Source organism: Sus scrofa, chromosome 6, assembly GCF_000003025.6.
Source record: "Sus scrofa isolate TJ Tabasco breed Duroc chromosome 6, Sscrofa11.1, whole genome shotgun sequence".
Taxonomy (NCBI): Eukaryota; Metazoa; Chordata; class Mammalia; order Artiodactyla; family Suidae; genus Sus; species Sus scrofa.
This window is the reverse complement of record NC_010448.4, coordinates 81,811,439-81,829,492: the sequence shown is the minus strand read 5'-3', so window position 1 is coordinate 81,829,492 and position 18,054 is coordinate 81,811,439. Positions and strand designations below refer to the sequence as shown.

General features: G+C 52.1%; 1 protein-coding gene across 2 annotated transcripts in view; it reads left to right on the top strand.

Annotated features, from left to right (window-relative positions):
* MYOM3 (myomesin 3) overlaps window positions 1-18,054 on the top strand; it is a 55,630-nt gene that overhangs the window by 30,014 nt on the left and 7,562 nt on the right. The window contains exons 20-32 of one of the 2 annotated variants that reach the window (XM_021095533.1): window positions 90-216; window positions 1,558-1,736; window positions 6,426-6,540; window positions 7,772-7,928; window positions 8,652-8,761; window positions 10,549-10,593; window positions 11,306-11,442; window positions 13,412-13,556; window positions 13,745-13,804; window positions 14,201-14,268; window positions 15,257-15,367; window positions 17,286-17,373; window positions 17,896-17,934. In XM_021095533.1, the coding sequence (XP_020951192.1) occupies window positions 90-216; window positions 1,558-1,736; window positions 6,426-6,540; window positions 7,772-7,928; window positions 8,652-8,761; window positions 10,549-10,593; window positions 11,306-11,442; window positions 13,412-13,556; window positions 13,745-13,804; window positions 14,201-14,268; window positions 15,257-15,367; window positions 17,286-17,373; window positions 17,896-17,934 (1,381 nt within the window). The remainder of the gene's footprint in view (window positions 1-89; window positions 217-1,557; window positions 1,737-6,425; window positions 6,541-7,771; window positions 7,929-8,651; window positions 8,762-10,548; window positions 10,594-11,305; window positions 11,443-13,411; window positions 13,557-13,744; window positions 13,805-14,200; window positions 14,269-15,256; window positions 15,368-17,285; window positions 17,374-17,895; window positions 17,935-18,054) is intronic. The other variant, XM_021095534.1, reaches the window with a different exon arrangement.

The window sequence follows — 18,054 nt, the reverse complement described above, 5'->3', positions numbered from 1 at the left end:
ATGGACCTCCTGCTGTGAACCTGGGGAGGGGGTTGGGGAAGTACTGCCTCCCCAGCCTCAGCCTTCACAGTGTGTTTCTGCTCTTCAAGGTCAGCAGCCTTCAAGAAGGCCACTTCTATGAGTTCCGTGCCCGGGCAGCAAACTTGGCAGGTGTTGGCGAGCTATCAGCACCCAGCAGCCTGTTTGAGTGCAAAGAATGGACGATGCCCCAGCCAGGTGAGCGGCCGGGAGGGGCTGAGGCCCAACACCTGCCCCTTCCCTCCCTCCCCAGTACAAACCAATGAAGTGAACACTGGGCTTGCAGTGCAGTCAGGCTTGTTCTATTGGTCCCAAACCCCAGACCCCTGACCACTTTCACCAGCTGGCCCTGTAATCCCTGGCACAGACAGCCTTAGCCCTAAGAAGTCAGGAGCCCTGACCTTGGTCATGGACTGGCCCTGTATCCGCATCCGAATTATCCTCTAGCTCAACACACCACCTGAGCTCTGCTTCTCTCCACAGACCATCCTCAAACCCCAAAGGCACACAAGTGACCAACTCATCCCAGTTTACTTGGGACTTTCCTTGAATTACCACTGAGAGTCCTGAGTCCCAGTCCTGGACAAACAGGACGGGTTGGTCACCCTACACGCCACACCCACAGCCCCATTAGTTTTCTCACAAACTAGCCCTTCGCCTCCCCCTTAGGAAGGAAGGACCACCACCATCCATCATCCTGTCCAGCTCAGGTGTTTCCTGCACAAAACCTTTACCTGAATGGCAGAGAATTGCTATATATGGTGCTTGACTTAACAGCACTTAAAAACAACTGAGATTTATTGGGTACTTACTGTGTATTGACACCTGCCATAAATCAGAACCATTATTATCCTCATTGTACAGATGAAGAGACAGGGACATAGAGGCTAAGTAACTTGCTCAGAGTCCCCACAGCCTGAAAGGGTGGAGCTGGGACATGAACCCTGTGATGTGACTCGAGGTCACATCCTGACCCCTGCATTAAACACTGAAATGGCCAAGAGATTAGAAGGATGAGTGTGTCTGGGGAGAATCAAAGATGTTTCTGTGAGGAAGAGATGCTGTGCACGCTTTGAAGAATTAACTCAATTTTTTTTTTTTTGTCTTTTTGCCTTTCCCAGGGCCACTCCCGAGGCATATGGGGGTTCCCAGGCTAGGGGTCGAATCGGAGCTGTAGATCCCGGCCTACACCAGAGCCACAGCAACACAGGATCCGAGCCGCATCTGCCACCTACACCACACACAGCTCACGGCAACGCCAGATCCTTAGCCCACTGAGCAAAGCCAGGGATTGAACCTGCAACCTCATGGTTCCTACTCAGGTTTGTTAACCACAGAGCCATGACAGGAACTCCAAGTCAACTCGATTTTAGGCCCAGACCAAGCTTTGTCATGAAGCCAAACTGGCCAGGTCCCCTCCCTGCCCAGAGCAGGCACTTCCAGGCCTGGTTGGGACTGAAAGATTGACAAGCTTGCCAACTTGTCACCCGGCTCGCTGCCTGAGCTCCCCACCTCCTTCTCTACCCCATCTTCCCACAGGCCCCCCATATGATGTGCAGGTGTTTGAGGTGCGGGCCACCTCCTTGATGCTGAAGTGGGAGGCCCCTCTGTACAAAGGGGCTGGACCGGTCACAGGCTACCTCGTCAGTTTCCAGGAGGAAGGCTCGGAGCAGTGGAAGCCAGTCACTCCACACCCCATCTCTGGCACCCACCTGAGGGTGAGTCCCTTCCCCTTCCTCCTCTGACTCGCCCTAAGCCTTCCCTGCCCCAGGATGTGGCAGGACGACAGAACATCCAAGCTGGAACGACCCCGAGTGATCATTGCCCTCACGTAACGGCAGCAGAGGACCAGAAAGGGAGAGTGGCTTAGCCAGGGTCACACAGCAAGTTGGTAATAGGTCTCGCTGGCTGGGGGTCTTAACCTGCTCTCTGCTGGACAGACGCCTCCCTAAAAATCACTTATAATCAGCAAGGCAGATCGGCATTTAGATAAGCACATCCCTTGAGCTAGGAATTCTGCTTCCAGGATCAAACTGTAGAAAAATAATGAGTCGGGTGTGCAAAGACCTAAGAGAGTGAAGCTCATGGTAACATTGTTGACAAAGGCAAAAGCTGGAAACAACTGAAATGCCCATCGATGGGGGAGTTGCTTAAATAACTCATATTGTAGCCTTAGTGTGGACTCGGTGCCAGGTAACATAAAGACCATGGTCATTTAAGGAGTGGCAATAGTGCAAAGAATGAGATAGAGCCACATGTATGTTTGGACATGAAAATATATCCATCATAAAGATGACGTGGTATATATATACAATGGAATATCATTCAGCCTTTAAAAAGAATGAAATAATGCCATTTCCAGCAACATGGATGGACCTAGAGATTATCATACTGAATGGAGTAAGTTGGAAAGAGAGAGACAAATACCATATGATATCACTTATATGTGGAATCTAAAATATGATACAAGTTATGACTCAGCAGTAACGAACCTGACTAGTATCCATGAAGATGAGGGTTCAATCCCAGGCCTCGTTCTGTGGGTTACGGATCTGGTGTTGCCAAGAGCTGCAGTGTAGGTCACAGACACGCCTTGGATCTGGCATTACCGTGACTGTGGCATAGGCCAGCAGCTGTAGCTCTGATTCGACCCCCTCTTGCCTGGGAACTTCCATAGGCCATGGGTGCAGCCCTAAAAAGACAAAAACGAAATATAATATGACACGTGAACTTTTATGAAACAGAAACAGACTCACAGACACAGAGAACAGACTCATAGTTAACAAAGGGGAGGGGGTTAGAGGAGGGAAAGATGGGGTGTTTGGGATTAGCAGAGGCAGGCTATTATGTACAGGGTGGATAAACAATGAGATCCTACCGTACAGCACAGGGAACTATATTCAATATCCTGCAATAAACCACAATGGAAAAGAATATGAGGAGTTCCCCTCGTGGCGCAGTGGTTAACGAATCTGACTAGGAACCATGAGGTTGCAGGTTCGATCCCTGGCCTCGCTCAGTGGGTTAAGGATCCAGTGCTGCCGTGTAGGTTGCAGACACGGCTCGGATCCCGCATTGCTGTGGCTCTGGCGTTGCTGTGGCTCTGGCGTAGGCTGGCACTATAGCTCCGATTAGACCCCTAGCCTGGGAACCTCCATATGCCTCAGGAGTGGCCCTAGAAAAGGCAAAAAGACAAAAAAAAAAAAGAAAGAAAGAAAGAAAAGAACATGAAAAAGAATATATATACGTGTATAACTGAGTCACTTTGCTGTACAGCAGAAATTAATGCAACATTGTAAATCAACTATACTTCAGTAAAATTAAAATTAAAAATACATCCATCATATATGGCTAAGAAAAAAAGCACAATGCAGAGCAGGATATTTATATGTTAGATAACATTAAATATGTATATCATATTGTATATTAATGAACATATAGGCATATATATGTTTCTTAATTTTGATGAGAAGCAAGCTCTAAACTCTTTGGATACATAGGAAATCTAGCAGAAGCACTGGTTTAATTCACCTAGCATGGTTGTTTTCACGTCACACACGAAGGAGAAGGAAAAGCACGAACAGTGCTCTCCTGGCACAACAAAGACAACTCACACCTATTTTCCATGTCAGAAAACAAAGGTGTCAGTTGAAGCATTCTAGCAGACACAAATCACTAACAGACAGTCCGTCAGGATCCCAGACTTCACAGACCGTGGCGTCCATCGCCAAAGCCAGCGCGTCTCACAGGCCTCCTTTGTTTAAGGAAAGTGGGTGAGGAAAGTCCCGTGGTGTGTATTTGATTTTATTTTCTGCAGCTCTAGGGAAAGAGAGATTATGTTTTCCAGCTCATTTTCCTGAGGCATCTTTCACCAGCAGGCAGGCGGGGGTGTGGCTTGCAAGACCACACGTTCACTCCATTAGCACAGAGAGGAAAGAAAGCAGGCTTGAGGGGCCCAAAACAATGCAGAACGAAGATACGAACAAACAGAACAGGTGCATGTCACATTTCTATGTGGTTAATGTGCATCTACACGTCTACATGGATTTTCGCAAAATTGCCAATTCTGATCATCTTTGGGAGTGGGACTGCCAGGAGGCCCTTACCCCATCATTTTATATTCTTCTCTATTGCTTTCATATTTCCTCCAACAAGCATGCATTTCTTTCATAATAAGAAAAAAAAAAACTTTCTTCTTTAAACAATAACATCAGGGCTATAAAGACCGAACTGGGGAGGGGAAGCCTCAGCCGGTGGAATGCTCTGAGATTCTACAGTTTCTGCCTCCGTGGGACCCGGTTCTCGGCAATAGAGGTGGCCAGTGCTGGACGGCTGGCCCGCAAGAGCCACAAGAGATGGATGGTTGCTCTGCTCCCCAGGCAGGCTGGTCCAGGGTCAGCGTGTGCGTGGTTGACTGACAGTCACTCACTCAGTCATTCACTCAACACTTCTCCACACCTGCTTGGTGCCAGATCTGGAACTAGGTCCTAGACATAAAAAGCTAAAGTCCCAGGCCTTGGGGAACAGGCAACGACAACACTGTGTCCCTATAATCGAGGAGGGTCCGAGGGCTTCTGGAGGCACCAAGGAGGAAAGTAAGAGATCCTTCCTGGACTCCTCCCATCTGACCAGACTGAGTGGTCAGGGTGAGTCGGAGATGCTAGACCAAGGGGGGAAGAGCATTCCAGGCAAGAACTCAGAAAAGGCAAAGGCAGGCCAGCGTGAAAAGGCAGGGAGGATGCGTGAGGGGACCCTGAGGGAGTTGGGGAATGAAGGAGGAGGAAGAGGACGGAGGCTAAGGCCAGCTTAGGAAGACTTTAGGTACCAAACCTCGAAATCTGACCTTTACCCTCAAGGCCCCTGAACAGGTTAAGGGTAATCGGACTAGCATCTTGAAAAGAGTCACAGAGGGAAAGATAGATGGGAAAGAAGGGTCTAGAGGCAGAGATTCCATTTAGGAAGCGGTTGGACTAATCCAGGGGAGGAGTACTAAAGCTCCATCAAAGCTGTGGCTGGGACACAGAGCGAAAGGCCACATTCAAGAAACTTTAGGGAAGTTAAATGGGAACTTGGTGACCATGTTACCAAAACTGGGGTCTGAGTGCTCACTGCTCTAAAGCCAGTGAAGAGCCAAGGTTGGTGAAAGGATGGTTGGCTTTATTTCAGGGACGGGGACCTGGGTGGGAGGCTGGACTTCAGTCCAAAGGCCAACCCACCCCCCAACTGATAATCAATGGGCAAGAGCTTTTAAAAGAGAGTTTCAGGGGTGCATAGGCAGAGGGAGGGGGCTACGTGCAGGAACAGCACAGTCAGCTCTGGGGGTTATCTTGAAGCTGATCAGGCGGTGGTCTGACCAGCGTCATCCTGACTGTGTTAAGTACAGTTCATCTTCGGTTCCAGGGTCAGTTTGTTCCCATTTCTTTGAGACCAGTCCTCAGAATTGTGGCCGCTTGTGTCATGGCTACATTGTGGCCTCCGTGTAGTTAACCTGGTGGGGGTTCACTATCTACACGATGCCTCATAGGTTATGGCTCAGAATATTATCTATAGCCCTTGAGAAGGAGCTAAAGATCCTTGACTTTGCTTAAAGACTAAACTGTTATTATTATTTGGTCTCTTTTGATGGTTTTTGTTTGCTAAAGCATGTTCTCACTTCTCTGTATTTTAGGTTGGGTTTTTTTTGTTGTTGTTTATTTGTTTGCTTTGTCTTTTTAGGGCTGCACTTGGGGCACGTGGAAGTTCCCAGGCTAGGAGTTGCATTGGAGCTGCAGCTTGAGTCACAGCAATGCTAGTCCAAGCTGCATCTTCGATCCACACCACAGCTCACGGCAAGGTGTGATCCTTAACCCAGTGAGCTAGGTCAGGGATCAAACCCACATCCATGGATACTAGTTGGGTTTGTTACCGCTAAGCCACAACGAGAACCCCCTCACTTCTCTGTTTAAACCTATTCTTTGAGTAAAGTTTGCCCACAGACAAAAGGCAGGCGGAGGACATGGGTGGGAAGGACCATAGGGCTTGAGTCCGTTTCAGTCAGGTGTGCAGGGCTCAAGAAAAAGATGTGGCAGATGATCCGCAAGCTTCTTTCTGGGGTGATGGCTGGAGGTGAGGTGTGGGCCCAGGAAGAGGGGCAAGCGGTCTCTTGGCTGAAGGCTGATAATGAGTTAAGCCCCGAGCAGGTGGCGTTCCAGACCCCGCAGGCATGGGAGGTAATCTCACTGGAGAGGCTGGCCCAAAAGTGGAGCTCAGGAGAGCAGTGGGCCCCTGGCCTGTCCTCAGCCCACGGCAGCCTGGCCGTCGCTGGGGTGGACGATGAGCAGTTCCCTGCAGCCCGTGGCCGTGGCTGTGGAACTGGTGGGTCCTTGCCATCCTCGGTCTCACCCTGGCCCCTCCCCTCCACCCCCCAGGTTTCTGACTTGCAGCCGGGGAAGACTTACGTGTTCCAGGTCCAGGCTGTAAATTCAGCTGGTCCAGGGCAGCCGTCTATGCCCACCGACCCCGTACTTCTGGAGGACAGACCCGGTAAGGGCGGCAGGGGAGGGAGGGATCTGCAGCAGAAGGAAAGGACCTGCAGGGCCCTCCTCCCACCCACCCCCAACACACACACACACACACACACACACACACACACTCCCTCCCGCTCTTCCTGCCTGCCTCTCTCCCATCCCCCACTCTCATGGATTTCTGTGGGATCCTGAGATATGAACATATGAACGTTTCCTTTTATTTGATAGGTCTTGCATTCTTTTTTTTTTTTTTTTTTTTTTTTGTCTTTTTGCCATTTCTTGGGCCGCTCCCGCGGCATATGGAGGTTCCCAGGCTAGGGGTCGAATCGGAGCTGTAGCTGCCAGCCTATGCCAGAGCCACAGCAACGTGGGATCCGAGCCGCGTCTGCAACCTACACCACAGCTCACGGCAACGCCGGATCGTTAACCCACTGAGCAAGGGCAGGGATCGAACCCACAACCTCATGGTTCCTAGTCGGATTCGTTAACCACTGCGCCACGACGGGAACTCCGGTCTTGCATTCTTTATATGCCACGTCCCTAAATTCATACAACTCTTTGTGGATCTTTAAAATAAAACCCAGCTTCTTTTCAGAGGCCCCACGTGGTTGCCTGTCTTGCAGTCACAGCTCCCGAGGTCCCCTCCTATCACCCACATGCCAGATGCTGTGCTGGGTCCTTACACTGCCTGGCCCTCCCAACAAACCCCTGAGGGAGCTGTTCACCACTGTCCCCACTTTAGAGATGATTTTATTGTAGCTCAGGGAAGTTAAATGACCGGAACACACAGTTAATATATGATGGAATCTCTCAGCTCTTCTCACTATAAAATTATTCACTCATTCAGAGGGTATTTGATGACGCCCACACTCCACTGGGGACACATCAGTGATGAGAAAGCAAGATCCCTGCTCTGGCTGGTGGGGGGGGGGTGACAAATGGACAGTAACCAAGTAACTGATAAGAAGGCGGTGATAAGTGCTATAAAGGAAACGATGCAAGTGCCAGGATGGGGTGGGCATTTCTTTAGCCAGAGTGGCCAGGGAGGAGGTGATATCTGAGCTGAGAAGAAGCCAGACCATGCAAGGCCCTGGAGGCCACAACAAGGAGTCTGGGGTTTATGATCTTCTCAAGTGCAATGAGCAGCCACTGGAAGGTCTGAGCAAGGGAGGGGCCCCACCCGGTTTATTATGTCTAAACATCCGGTGCCCTCGGTTGGTCTCACCCTCGGTTGGTCTCACCCTCAGATGCCCGGGAGATTGAGGTTGGGGTGGATGATGAAGGCTTCATCTACATGGCTTTTGAAGCCCCTGAGGCCCCCGACTCGGCAGAGTTTCAGTGGTCCAAGGACTACAAGGGCCCGCCGGACCCACAGAGGGTCAAGGTCGAGGAGGAAGTTAACAAGTAAGTGAGGAGAAGGTGCAGCACGGCCAGTCCACAGGTCCTAGACGTTGTCAGATGAGTCACCAGAAGTTCATGGGTGAGACTGCCTGGCAGGACCCTCAGATAATGAGCTTGAGAGGGCTGCTTGGTGTCTGATGAAGGATGCTGAGTGTCACCTTGGGGACAGGAGAGGGAGGGTGCACTGGAGGGGTTGAAATGGTGAGATCCCTTTTCTATAAGGAATGTGGGTGCCTCTATGTGGGTGCCTCCAAGGAGATGCTCAGGACGTGGATTCTAGCCTGGATGCCCGCGACTTGCTCTTGCAAGTCTCTGAGCTCAGCTTCCCCATCGGTAAAAGAGGGCTTAGGATGTCAAGTGCCCCCAGGTCTCACTCCTCCTTAGCTCCCCACTCCCCCCAACCCCACCCCTGCAGCTCTGGCCTCAGCCTTGCCAGCGGGAGATAAAGCTGATGACTTGAGCCCTGGAGAGAGAGGCAAGACAGTGTGGCCAGTGCGAAGGCGGTTCCCTAACAGGGGCCATTGAAGGTGGCAGGCCAGACGTGTCTGGGCAGGGGACCCCAGGAGGTGTAAGGAGGCAGCCACCCCTGCTTCCTGGCTTGGCTTGGGGCTGGGGATGGGGCTGGGGATGGGGGGCAGGGCTTCCAAAGATGACAGGGACCCCCAGTTCCCCAGCCTCCAGGGCATAAGGCCCCTCTCTGAGCCACTGCTCTCCTGTCTCTGCCAGATCCAAGATCATCCTGAAAGATCCTGGCCCCGAAGACTTGGGCACCTACTCAGTGGTGGTCACCGATGCTGATGAAGAAATTTCAGCAAGCCACACGCTGACCCAGGAAGGTGATGCCCCTTTTCCACTGTCACCTCCCCAGAGAGACAGACCCAGACCAGAGTCCCAAACGCAAACACTCCTGAGGCCAGCAAGAGGCCACAAAAATGAGGAAAGCAGAGATTTCCAGGGAAGTAGGCCCTTACCCACCCATCCTGTCAGCCAGTCAATGAATAAGGATCTGTTGAGCACCTACCATGGGCCAGAGACTGTCCTGACACAGGGGGTTGCATCAGGGGCCTCAGCAGGTAGAAATCACTGCCAGACAGAGCTCACTCTTCTTGTCCCTCTCTTTCCTTTTTCTAATTTCGATAAAAGCAAAGGTGCCAGTGAATTACTTCATTTCCTTCAGTAGCCTAAGAAAAACAGCAGCGCAGTGTAATGATAACTCGCCAATGGCAGTTGATCTGAGGAATGAGCATGGCAATAGGGAGCAGTGGGGTCTGTGGCAAACCCGAGAAGGGATGCCTGGTCGAAACAGTCATCCATGTTTGATGATTTAAGCCAAAGTGAAATCAGTGCTGAGGACTTTCAAGACTCACCCTCTGCTGTCTCCATAGCAACAGAGGAACAGCCCACTGTCCTCCCTGCTGGTTGCACATGAGGCCCTTTGATTTCCTTATGAAGCAGAGGCCAGACAGGTCCAGATTCCAGTCCCAGTTCTGCAACTTCCTGGCTTTTTGACCTTGGGCAAGTCAGGACCCCTCTCTAGGCCTCTGGTTCCTCACCTGTAAAGAGAGATTATAATCCCTGCCGCCCCCACTGAAGCAAGGCTGTTATGCAGATACACGTGGATGACTATGCAAACAAAGACCATCCACGAAATGAGGGGTTTGTTTTGTGGTTTGGGGCTGGCTACTTGCCATGCATTCCAACACATCATACTAAGGACTCTGGCTCTTACCATGGCAAGTGAGATACGGGCTCTGCTGCTGCCAATTCATCCATGCAACACCAAATTGTTGAGCACCTACTGTGTGCTAGACACTCATGCAGGTCCAGAGCTCAGCTTAGCAGGAGAAACAAACCTAACACAGAGGAGCAGTTAGCGAGAGAGCACGCTGCCCACCTGCCCTAGACACGTGAGACAGAAGTGATCAGCGGGGGAGCAGACCCTCAGCACCAGGAGAGCGTGTCACCGCGGGTTAACAAGGGCGCTCCAGGAGTTCCTGCTGTGGCACAGCAGACACGAATCCAACTAGGATCCATGAGGATGCGGGTTCCATCCCTGGCCTCGCTCAGTGCGTCGGGGATCCGGCATTGCTGTGAGCTGTGGTGTAGGTTGCAGACATGGCTTGGATCTGGCGTTGCTGTGGTTGTGGTGTAAGCCAGCAACTGCAGATCTGATTCAACCCCTAGCCTGGGAACCTCCGTATGCCACGGGTGTGGCCCTAAAAAGCAAATAAATAAACAAACAAACAAATAAATAAACAAGGGGGCTTGGGAACCAGTGGGCCCTGTACTCAGGAAGCAGCAATAATGCCTGCCCCTCAGCAGGACCTGCTAAGATCATGCAGAGCTGAGCACACAGTAGGTGCTCCTCGGGGGAGGTGGCATTTGACCAGGCCTTGAAGGCCAAGGAGAATAAGCAATCTTGGGGTAACCCACTGCCCCTCCCCCCTCGGTGCCCCAGAGCCAAGGCCCACCATGGTCATCATCACCCCCTTGGTAGCCATGTGACCCCAAGCTGAGTCTCTCAGGACTTTCACCCAGTGTGGATGCCAGGAAGGCTCCCACGTGCCCAATGACACCAGTGTCTCATTCTCTTTGGTTTCTTCTTTGTTCCTCCCTGTCCTAGAGCTGGACAAGCTGAAGAAGTTGAGCCATGAGATCAGAAACCCCGGTAAGCAGTCCCACCAGGCCCAGTCCCACCAGGCTGGGTCAGCCAAAAGCCTGAAGCTAGCCTGGTGGGGTGTGGATGCAGAATGGGGGCGTCATGGGACCGGAGAGTCAGAGACCCATGGATCAGCAGTCCATGAAAGGAAAAGAGGGGCCAGCAGAGAGCACATGGGGTGAAAGGGAGGGCAGAGTGGATGGTTTCTACTTGGATCCTGGGTCATCTGAGCCTCTGGGGCTGGAGCCAGACATTGGTGTTTTTGAACTCCCTTGGGGGAGTTCCCGCTGTGGCTCAGCGGGTTAAGAACCTGACAAAATGTCCATGAGGATGCTGGTTCAATCCCTGGCCTCACTCAGTGGATTTAAGATCTGGTGTTGCCACAAGCTGCAGCACAGGTCACAGAGGCAGCTCAGATCTGTGTTGCTGTGGCTGTGGTGTAGGCCGGCAGCTGCAGCTCCAATTCACCCCCTAGCCCGGGAACTTCCATATGCCGCAGGTGTGGCCCTAAAAAGAATTTAAAAAATGAAAGCCCTGGACGCGGATGCAATGTGAGGTGACTGAATGAGAGAAAACGCTCCCCAGCCCCTCACCTGGTCACGTCTCCATCAGACTCTGAAGCATTGTGTACATTTGTTCACGGTGTGCTCAAGAGGGGCTGTTGGGGGTGGGGGCAGGAGAAGGGTGCCCTGCCCACCCCTTCCTGTCCTCTGCCTCCCAGTGATCAAGCTGATCTCGGGCTGGAACGTTGACATCCTTGAGCGAGGAGAGGTGCGGCTTTGGCTGGAAGTAGAAAAGTTGTCTCCAGCCGCTGAGCTGCATCTAATCTTCAACGACAAGGAAATCTTCAGCTCACCGGTAATTAGGGGCTCAGAATTCCTAGGTGAGGTCCCCAGTGCAGAAGGTGGCCTCCCGGACACTGGTCTCCACTGGCCAGTGCCTCCCCCTAGTGGACATTTTAGAAATGGCCACCTGCTCAGGCTGTCATAGTCATGAGGTGGGAGTGGGGACACATGGATTTTAGGGGCGGGGGGCAGGTGGCAGGCAAGTTAGACACTTGTCAATGCAAGGGACACTCCCACAAAGAATTTCATGCCAGACGCTCTTAAGATGAAAACCCTACTTTCGTGGTTATAATCATGCACATTTGGACCCTAACCTTGAGATACAAACACAAAGAATTTTCACGGTTTTAGTATACACGGAATAGAGTCTTTATTCTATTAGCCAATTTATGTGTGTTCATTCATTCATTTTCCTGTTCTTCTTGTACAGAATAGCTTTGCTTTTCTTCTCTTTAATTCAAATCAATTCATTATAAATCAGTGCAGCACGAGTGAGATTGTGTCTGAGCAGCTGCATATTGAAAAAATTATTGTTATTTCCTCTTGCTATTATAGCTGTGGTATTATATTTCTTTTTAAAAAATCATGTGTGTAGCTCAGTTGTATTAGTTGAACCACGTTAGCTGCCCACACGCAACTGTTTTTACTTACAAACATGCTTATTTCAGTCTCATGAGAGATTCAATCATAGGATGATATTATTTGTGAATTTCACCTCCAGATGGCCAAGTGGTCAACATTAAATATGTGTTATAAAGAGGGGCTCTGGTTCTGACAGAGGAGAAAGAGCTCAGAGCCAGATGTCAGAAGACTCCTATTCATTCCCCGTGGGTTGTGTGCCCTTGGGCAGGTCTCTGCACCTCTCTGTGCATCAGTTTGTGCATCTGTACAATGGGGCTCGTTGCTCCAGGATCAGGAGGAGTAATTGAGAAACTAGATTGGAAAGTTCTGCATAAAGATTAAGCATGGGGAGGAGTTCCCTTCCTGGGGCAGTAGTTAACGAATCCGACTAGGAACCGTGAGGTTTCGGTTCAATTCCTGGCCTTGCTCAGTGGGTTAAGGATCCGGCATTGTCGTGAGCTGTAGGGTAGGTCACAGACCTGGCTCGGATCCCGCGTTGCTGTGGCTCTGGGGTAAGCCGGCTGCTGCAGCTCTGATTGGACCCCTAGCCTGGGAACCTCCACATGCAGTGGGTGCGGCCCTAGAAAAGACCAAAAAAAAAAAAAGATTAACAAGGGGAGTTCTCTGGTAGCCTGGAGGATTAAGGACCTGGTGTTGTCACTGCCGTGGCTTGGGTCACTGCTGTGGCACAGCTTGGATCCCTGGCCTGGAGCATCTCTGCATGCAGTAGGAGCAGAGGGAAAAACAAAGATTAATAAGCATGACCCTGGCTCTCGGTAGGAAGTATAGCAAAGCCTGGACTCAAAACGCAACGCTAAGGCTATCAGATGCCCCATAGGAAAATAAAATAAAACCAGATGGTTCCTTCAAATCATACATACAAATAAAGCCAGAGGGAGTAAGGTCTTCAATGTAGAAAAGAAAATGTTGCAAAAATGTTAGACTGTGACCGATGTAAATGAGTGTTAATTCTGGGTAGCACGTACACAGGCTTTTTCGCATTTTTCCTTTAAAGTTTTAGGGGGATTTTTTTTTTCTATCAAATTGCAAAAGAAATGGAAAACAACTTCCTGTTGGCAGCGGACCAATAGGAGGTTGGGGGCTGATGGTTAACGGCAATTAAATCAAGGACGCAGACTCTTTGCCTGCGGGGCCCCAGGGTGTTTGTTCTCAGGGGCCGGGTGTGGGGACAACCCAGTATATACAGGAGAAGGTTACTCAGGAGTCCCCCTCTCCAGTCTCTGAAGGCTTCTAATGCTGCATATATCACCCCCAAATCCCACTTCGGCCAGACTTGTGCCCCATAAATTCCCTGGGATTGGAAAAGGGCAGGAAAGACTCTCTGGGTTTGTTCTCCCCAGAACCGCAAAATCAATTTTGTCCGAGAGAAGGGCCTGGTGGAAGTTATCATCCAGAACTTGACTGAGGACGACAAAGGGTCTTACACGGCCCAGCTCCAAGATGGAAAAGCCAAGAACCAGATCACTCTGGCTCTGGTGGATGACGGTCAGCTCTGCCCTGCACCTACCCTCGCCTCCTAACCCCCACCCCCGGCCCCACCCCTGCTCCGGTGCACCCCACGCACCTGGCCTCAGCTCCCAGCCCTGAGGTCTCTGTCCACCCTGACGCCCCCACTCTAGACCCTCCAGACCCGCGTTCCTCTCAATCACGCCAGTTCCCCTCTCTCTTCACAGAGTTTGACAAACTTCTGAGGAAGGCGGATGCCAAGAGAAGAGACTGGAAGAGAAAACAGGGTAAGAACTGCCTCGGCCACCAGGCCAGCAGTCATTGCTGGGGAACCACTGGGCTAGTGGGTTAATAAACCCCTCCACCCTACTGCCCGCCCCTGCCCCCGCCCCCGCGAGGGAAGGTCACTACCATTGGATCCAGTGTTGTCCTCCTCGTGCCAGAACAAAAGAGCACTTGCTTAACCCCGAGAATGAGCGCCGCCTTAAATTTTGCACCCTAAGGGCCTCCCTTACTTCATTCACCCCAGTCCCCGCCCTGATGGGGACGGAAATCCCAAAATCCGAGCGGCCAGTGGTCACTAGATGCCCCTCTTCAGCTGCCTTCCCCTGTCTCGCCACCAGGTGGCGCCCAGGCTAAGCCTGGCGCTCTGACCGATGGTCGTGTGTGTTTGTCCCTCCCAGGTCCGTATTTCGAGGAGCCTCTGCAGTGGAAGGTCACGGAGGACTGCCAAGTGCTGCTGACCTGCAAGGCAAATCCCCGCCCCCGCCTCCAGCCCTGCCCCCAAACCAATGGGGCCAGACCTGTGGCTGTTCCCAAGCCCCTTGCCCATCTTGCCCCACTCCTGGAAACACCATGCCCTGCGCTAGTCTGTTCCCCAGCAGAGGAAGTAGCCCTAAGAATTTTGTATTTAACCAGGAAACAAAATCCCAAGGAGCCGAGTTAGAGTGAGTTAGTGGGCGGGTGTTAGGTCAGCCTTGAGCTAGATCTGCCAGCTGCTCTGGGAGGGGTTTGGGGGGGTCAGGGGTCTGAGGGTGGATTCTGAGTGTCAGTCTTGCCAGACCCTGTGCTCAGCGCTTCAGGGCATTCTTTTATCTCAACTGCCTCACAGTCATCTGTGAGAGAGGCGTTATGATTCCACTTTACCCATGAGAAAATAAGCAGAGGAATAGCTCAAGACCACACAGTAAGAGAGAGCCTTGAGCTGGGGGAGTCAGAGGGTGTCTGACTCCAAAACATTTGCTCCTTCTCAGCACCCTGCAGCCTTTTAGATACAGGGGGAGGGCACACCCCATGAAGCGTAGCCGTTCAACCAATGCAGAGCACCTACTCTGCGTTAGACATTCTGCAAGCACTGGGCGTACAAAGATGAAACAGTGGTCTCCTTAGGCCTCTAGGATCCCACGGTCCAAAGCAAGATCATGGGAGAACAGCATGCCTCCTGCTGTGATGGAGGGGTGCAAGAAATTGATTACTCATGATAAGGGGCACTCTAGGAAGGCTTCCTGGAGGAGATGAGATAGGCATTTACAGGAAAAATGGAATAGGAGAAGGATTGAGAAGCAGAGGAAACATCATTAGCGAAAGTCCAGTGTCTAGAAGCCATCAGAAGAGACAGAGAGAAGTGGGGTGGGGGGGAAATGTGGGGGGGTCACATTTACAACAAAAGTTCTGACAAACTAAGTCTTCACTTAAAAGCCAAAGCCTGAAGGGGTCTCTTGACTCGGCACCTTCCTTAGGTGACCAACACCAAGAAAGAAACCCGCTTCCAGTGGTTCTTCCAGAAGAGAGAGTTCCCAGCTGGCCAGTATGACCCGCAGACAGGAGCAGGGCTTGTCTGCATTGAAGAGGTAAGGGTAGCTCTGACTTCAGGGCTCCGCCTCCAGGCAGTGCCCGGAGCACAGGGCGGGGAGTCAGGAGAGGGCAAGGCAAGCAGGCACTCAACTCATGCACAGACTTTAGGGGGCGCTAAAATCTCAGTGATCAAGATAAATAATTCATTTCATGCAATCATTTTAAAAATCAAAAGGAATGCCAAACAAAGACTATAGAGAAAACAATGCCAAAAGTTTAAAGACAGGCTCAATAATACTGATTTTTCCTCTCATTTGGATTTCACTCCTGGCCCTGCCACTGACTGTGTAGCCTTGGGCTAGTCACTGTCCCTCTCTGACCTCAATTTTCATCTATAACTCGAGCAAGTCAAAAGGGACGCTCTCTCATATATTCCTTCCTGCCCCTGCAGCCTGAGATGTGGGATAGGAAGGCTGTCTCTATGAAACAGTCTGGGCTAGAGCAGAGCAGGCCTGGAGGTTCCCAGGTTAGGGGTTGAATCAGAGCTGCAGCTGCCGGCCTAAGCCACAGCCACAGCAACACCAGATCCAAGCCAAGTCTGCGACCTACACAGCTCACGGCAACACCGGATCCTTTAACCCACTGAGCAAGGCCAAGGATCAAACACATGTCCTCATGGGTGCTTAAACTGCTGAGCCACGATGGAAACTCCCTGGAGCTCACTTCTCCAACCCACGTCCACCTCATGGCCCTTGGAGGAGTGAGACCTGGTTAAGAGATAAATACAAGCCTTATTCTTAAGCATTCGGTGTTTTTCCGCCCTACCACTGATTTCTGTAGCCTCCCTATGTGCCAAGGACTGCGGTAAATGCAGGATTGCTGACGAGGAAGGAATCGTGGTTTCAGGGTCCCGTCCCAAATCCCAGCCAAGATGATGCCAATTTGGCCTTTGTCATCACCGTGCAAACTCCTGGCACAGGGCTTGGCCTCAAGTGGGTGCTTAATAGCTACGGAGTCTTGTCATAATTATCTGGCGTATTGGTGCACAACTTTCTGGCTTTTGAAGTGTCCTCTCCCTCGATCCCCACAACGACCGCAGATAGTGCCTAAGCCAGGGCCAAGGCTGTGCCCCCAGAGGCCCAGAGGGTTTAAATACCAAGATTCAAGGCTAGAGAATCGGTCCAGAAATCTCTCCAGTCGCCCTCCCCAGGGTTTGGCTGGAACTTTGGAGCCTTCACTGAGGGTGGGGGGAAGGGACATAGGACAGGACTCTTGGGGTTTTCAGCCTTCGATCCCCATATTAAGAGATGCCTCTGCCTTGGATCCTGCTCAAAGCACCCTATGTAGAGATGGTCAGGGTGGGAAGGGTGTTTTGAGGGGACAGGGAGGCAGAATATCACCCCCACCCCAGGCCCCAAAGGAGATGCTGTATCATGAGAGGGCACCGTTGACCTCTGACCTTGCTCTCGAAGCACAGCCCAGCTTTGCTGAGTGTGGATTGAGGCTTTACTTGGGGTTGACAAGCATGTGCTAAGAAGGATCCCCTTGTCCTGAGCAGAAAAAAGCACCTTCCTTCTGCGAGGGCAGAAAGGTCCTTCCATCTGGGGGCCACAGGGAGCAGAGCAGCTCAGGGGGAGGGTGTGCTCCGCTCAACGCAGCTCTGCAAGGGGGGCTCGCTCTGCTCTACTCAAAGCAGCTCCCTGAAAATCCACCTGCGGTTTCCAGCCGCAGACTCCCCTTCCTGCCCCCAGGCCCAGATAAGCCATGAGCTTGGGATCAAAGGCTCTGGAGGAGAAAGGAGCCTTACACATCACCCATTGCACGTGCGTAAACTGAGGCCCAGGGAAGAGAAGCCTCTTGCTTGAGGTCACACACAGAGTTGGGACAGGCCTGGAGCCCAGGCCTCCCGAACTGCTGCCCATCGCTCCTTCTGGAACCCAGGCCAGAAACACCTTCTCTCGTCCTTCTTTCCAGCTGTCCAAGGAGGACAAGGGCGTCTACAGAGCGGAGGTTTCTGACGATCGGGGGGAGGACGACACCATCCTGGACCTCACAGGTGAAGGTAGGAGCCATGAGGTTAGAGACGGGCTGAAAGGGCCTCACTGTGACCCATGGGGTAAACGTATGGGATCCATGTCCCCTGGGGCAGCTGAGGCTCAGGGGGGTTAAGTGACCTGCCCACGGCTACACAGCTGGCCAGTGGCCAGGGTCTGGCCAGTGTGATGCTGATGCCCATGTTTTCTGCACTATCCCACAACAAACCCAGGCTACTCAACCCAGAGCCTGAGTTCTCTGCTCTGCCCCACCGTGGGGCCCAGACCCCTCACAGGGCTGGTTAGCTCAGCCTGCAGGAAAATCGTCAGGTTGACCCATCCATCCTCCATCCGTGTCGCCCCAGCCCCACCCCCACCCCCAGGGCTGCATCAGTCGAACGCGCCCCAGATCCCCTCCCCGCCCCCAAGCCTGCATCCTGGGAGCTGTTCATAAGCTCCACCAGCCTTGTCCAAGGACGTGCCCCCACCCCTGTCCCAAGCATCTGTGGGGAGCCCGCCATCTGCTGACCCTTCCCTCTGTCTCCCTTCAGCCCTGGACGACATCTTCACTGAGCTGGGCAGGATTGGTGGTAAGCAAGCCCCCTCTTTGCCCAGCCCTGCCCCAATACCACATAGCCTCCTGGGGTTGGGGGGGGCAGGGCTCCAGCCATCCTTGGCTGCCAGGGGTGTGGGTTTAGTTTCCAACCTCA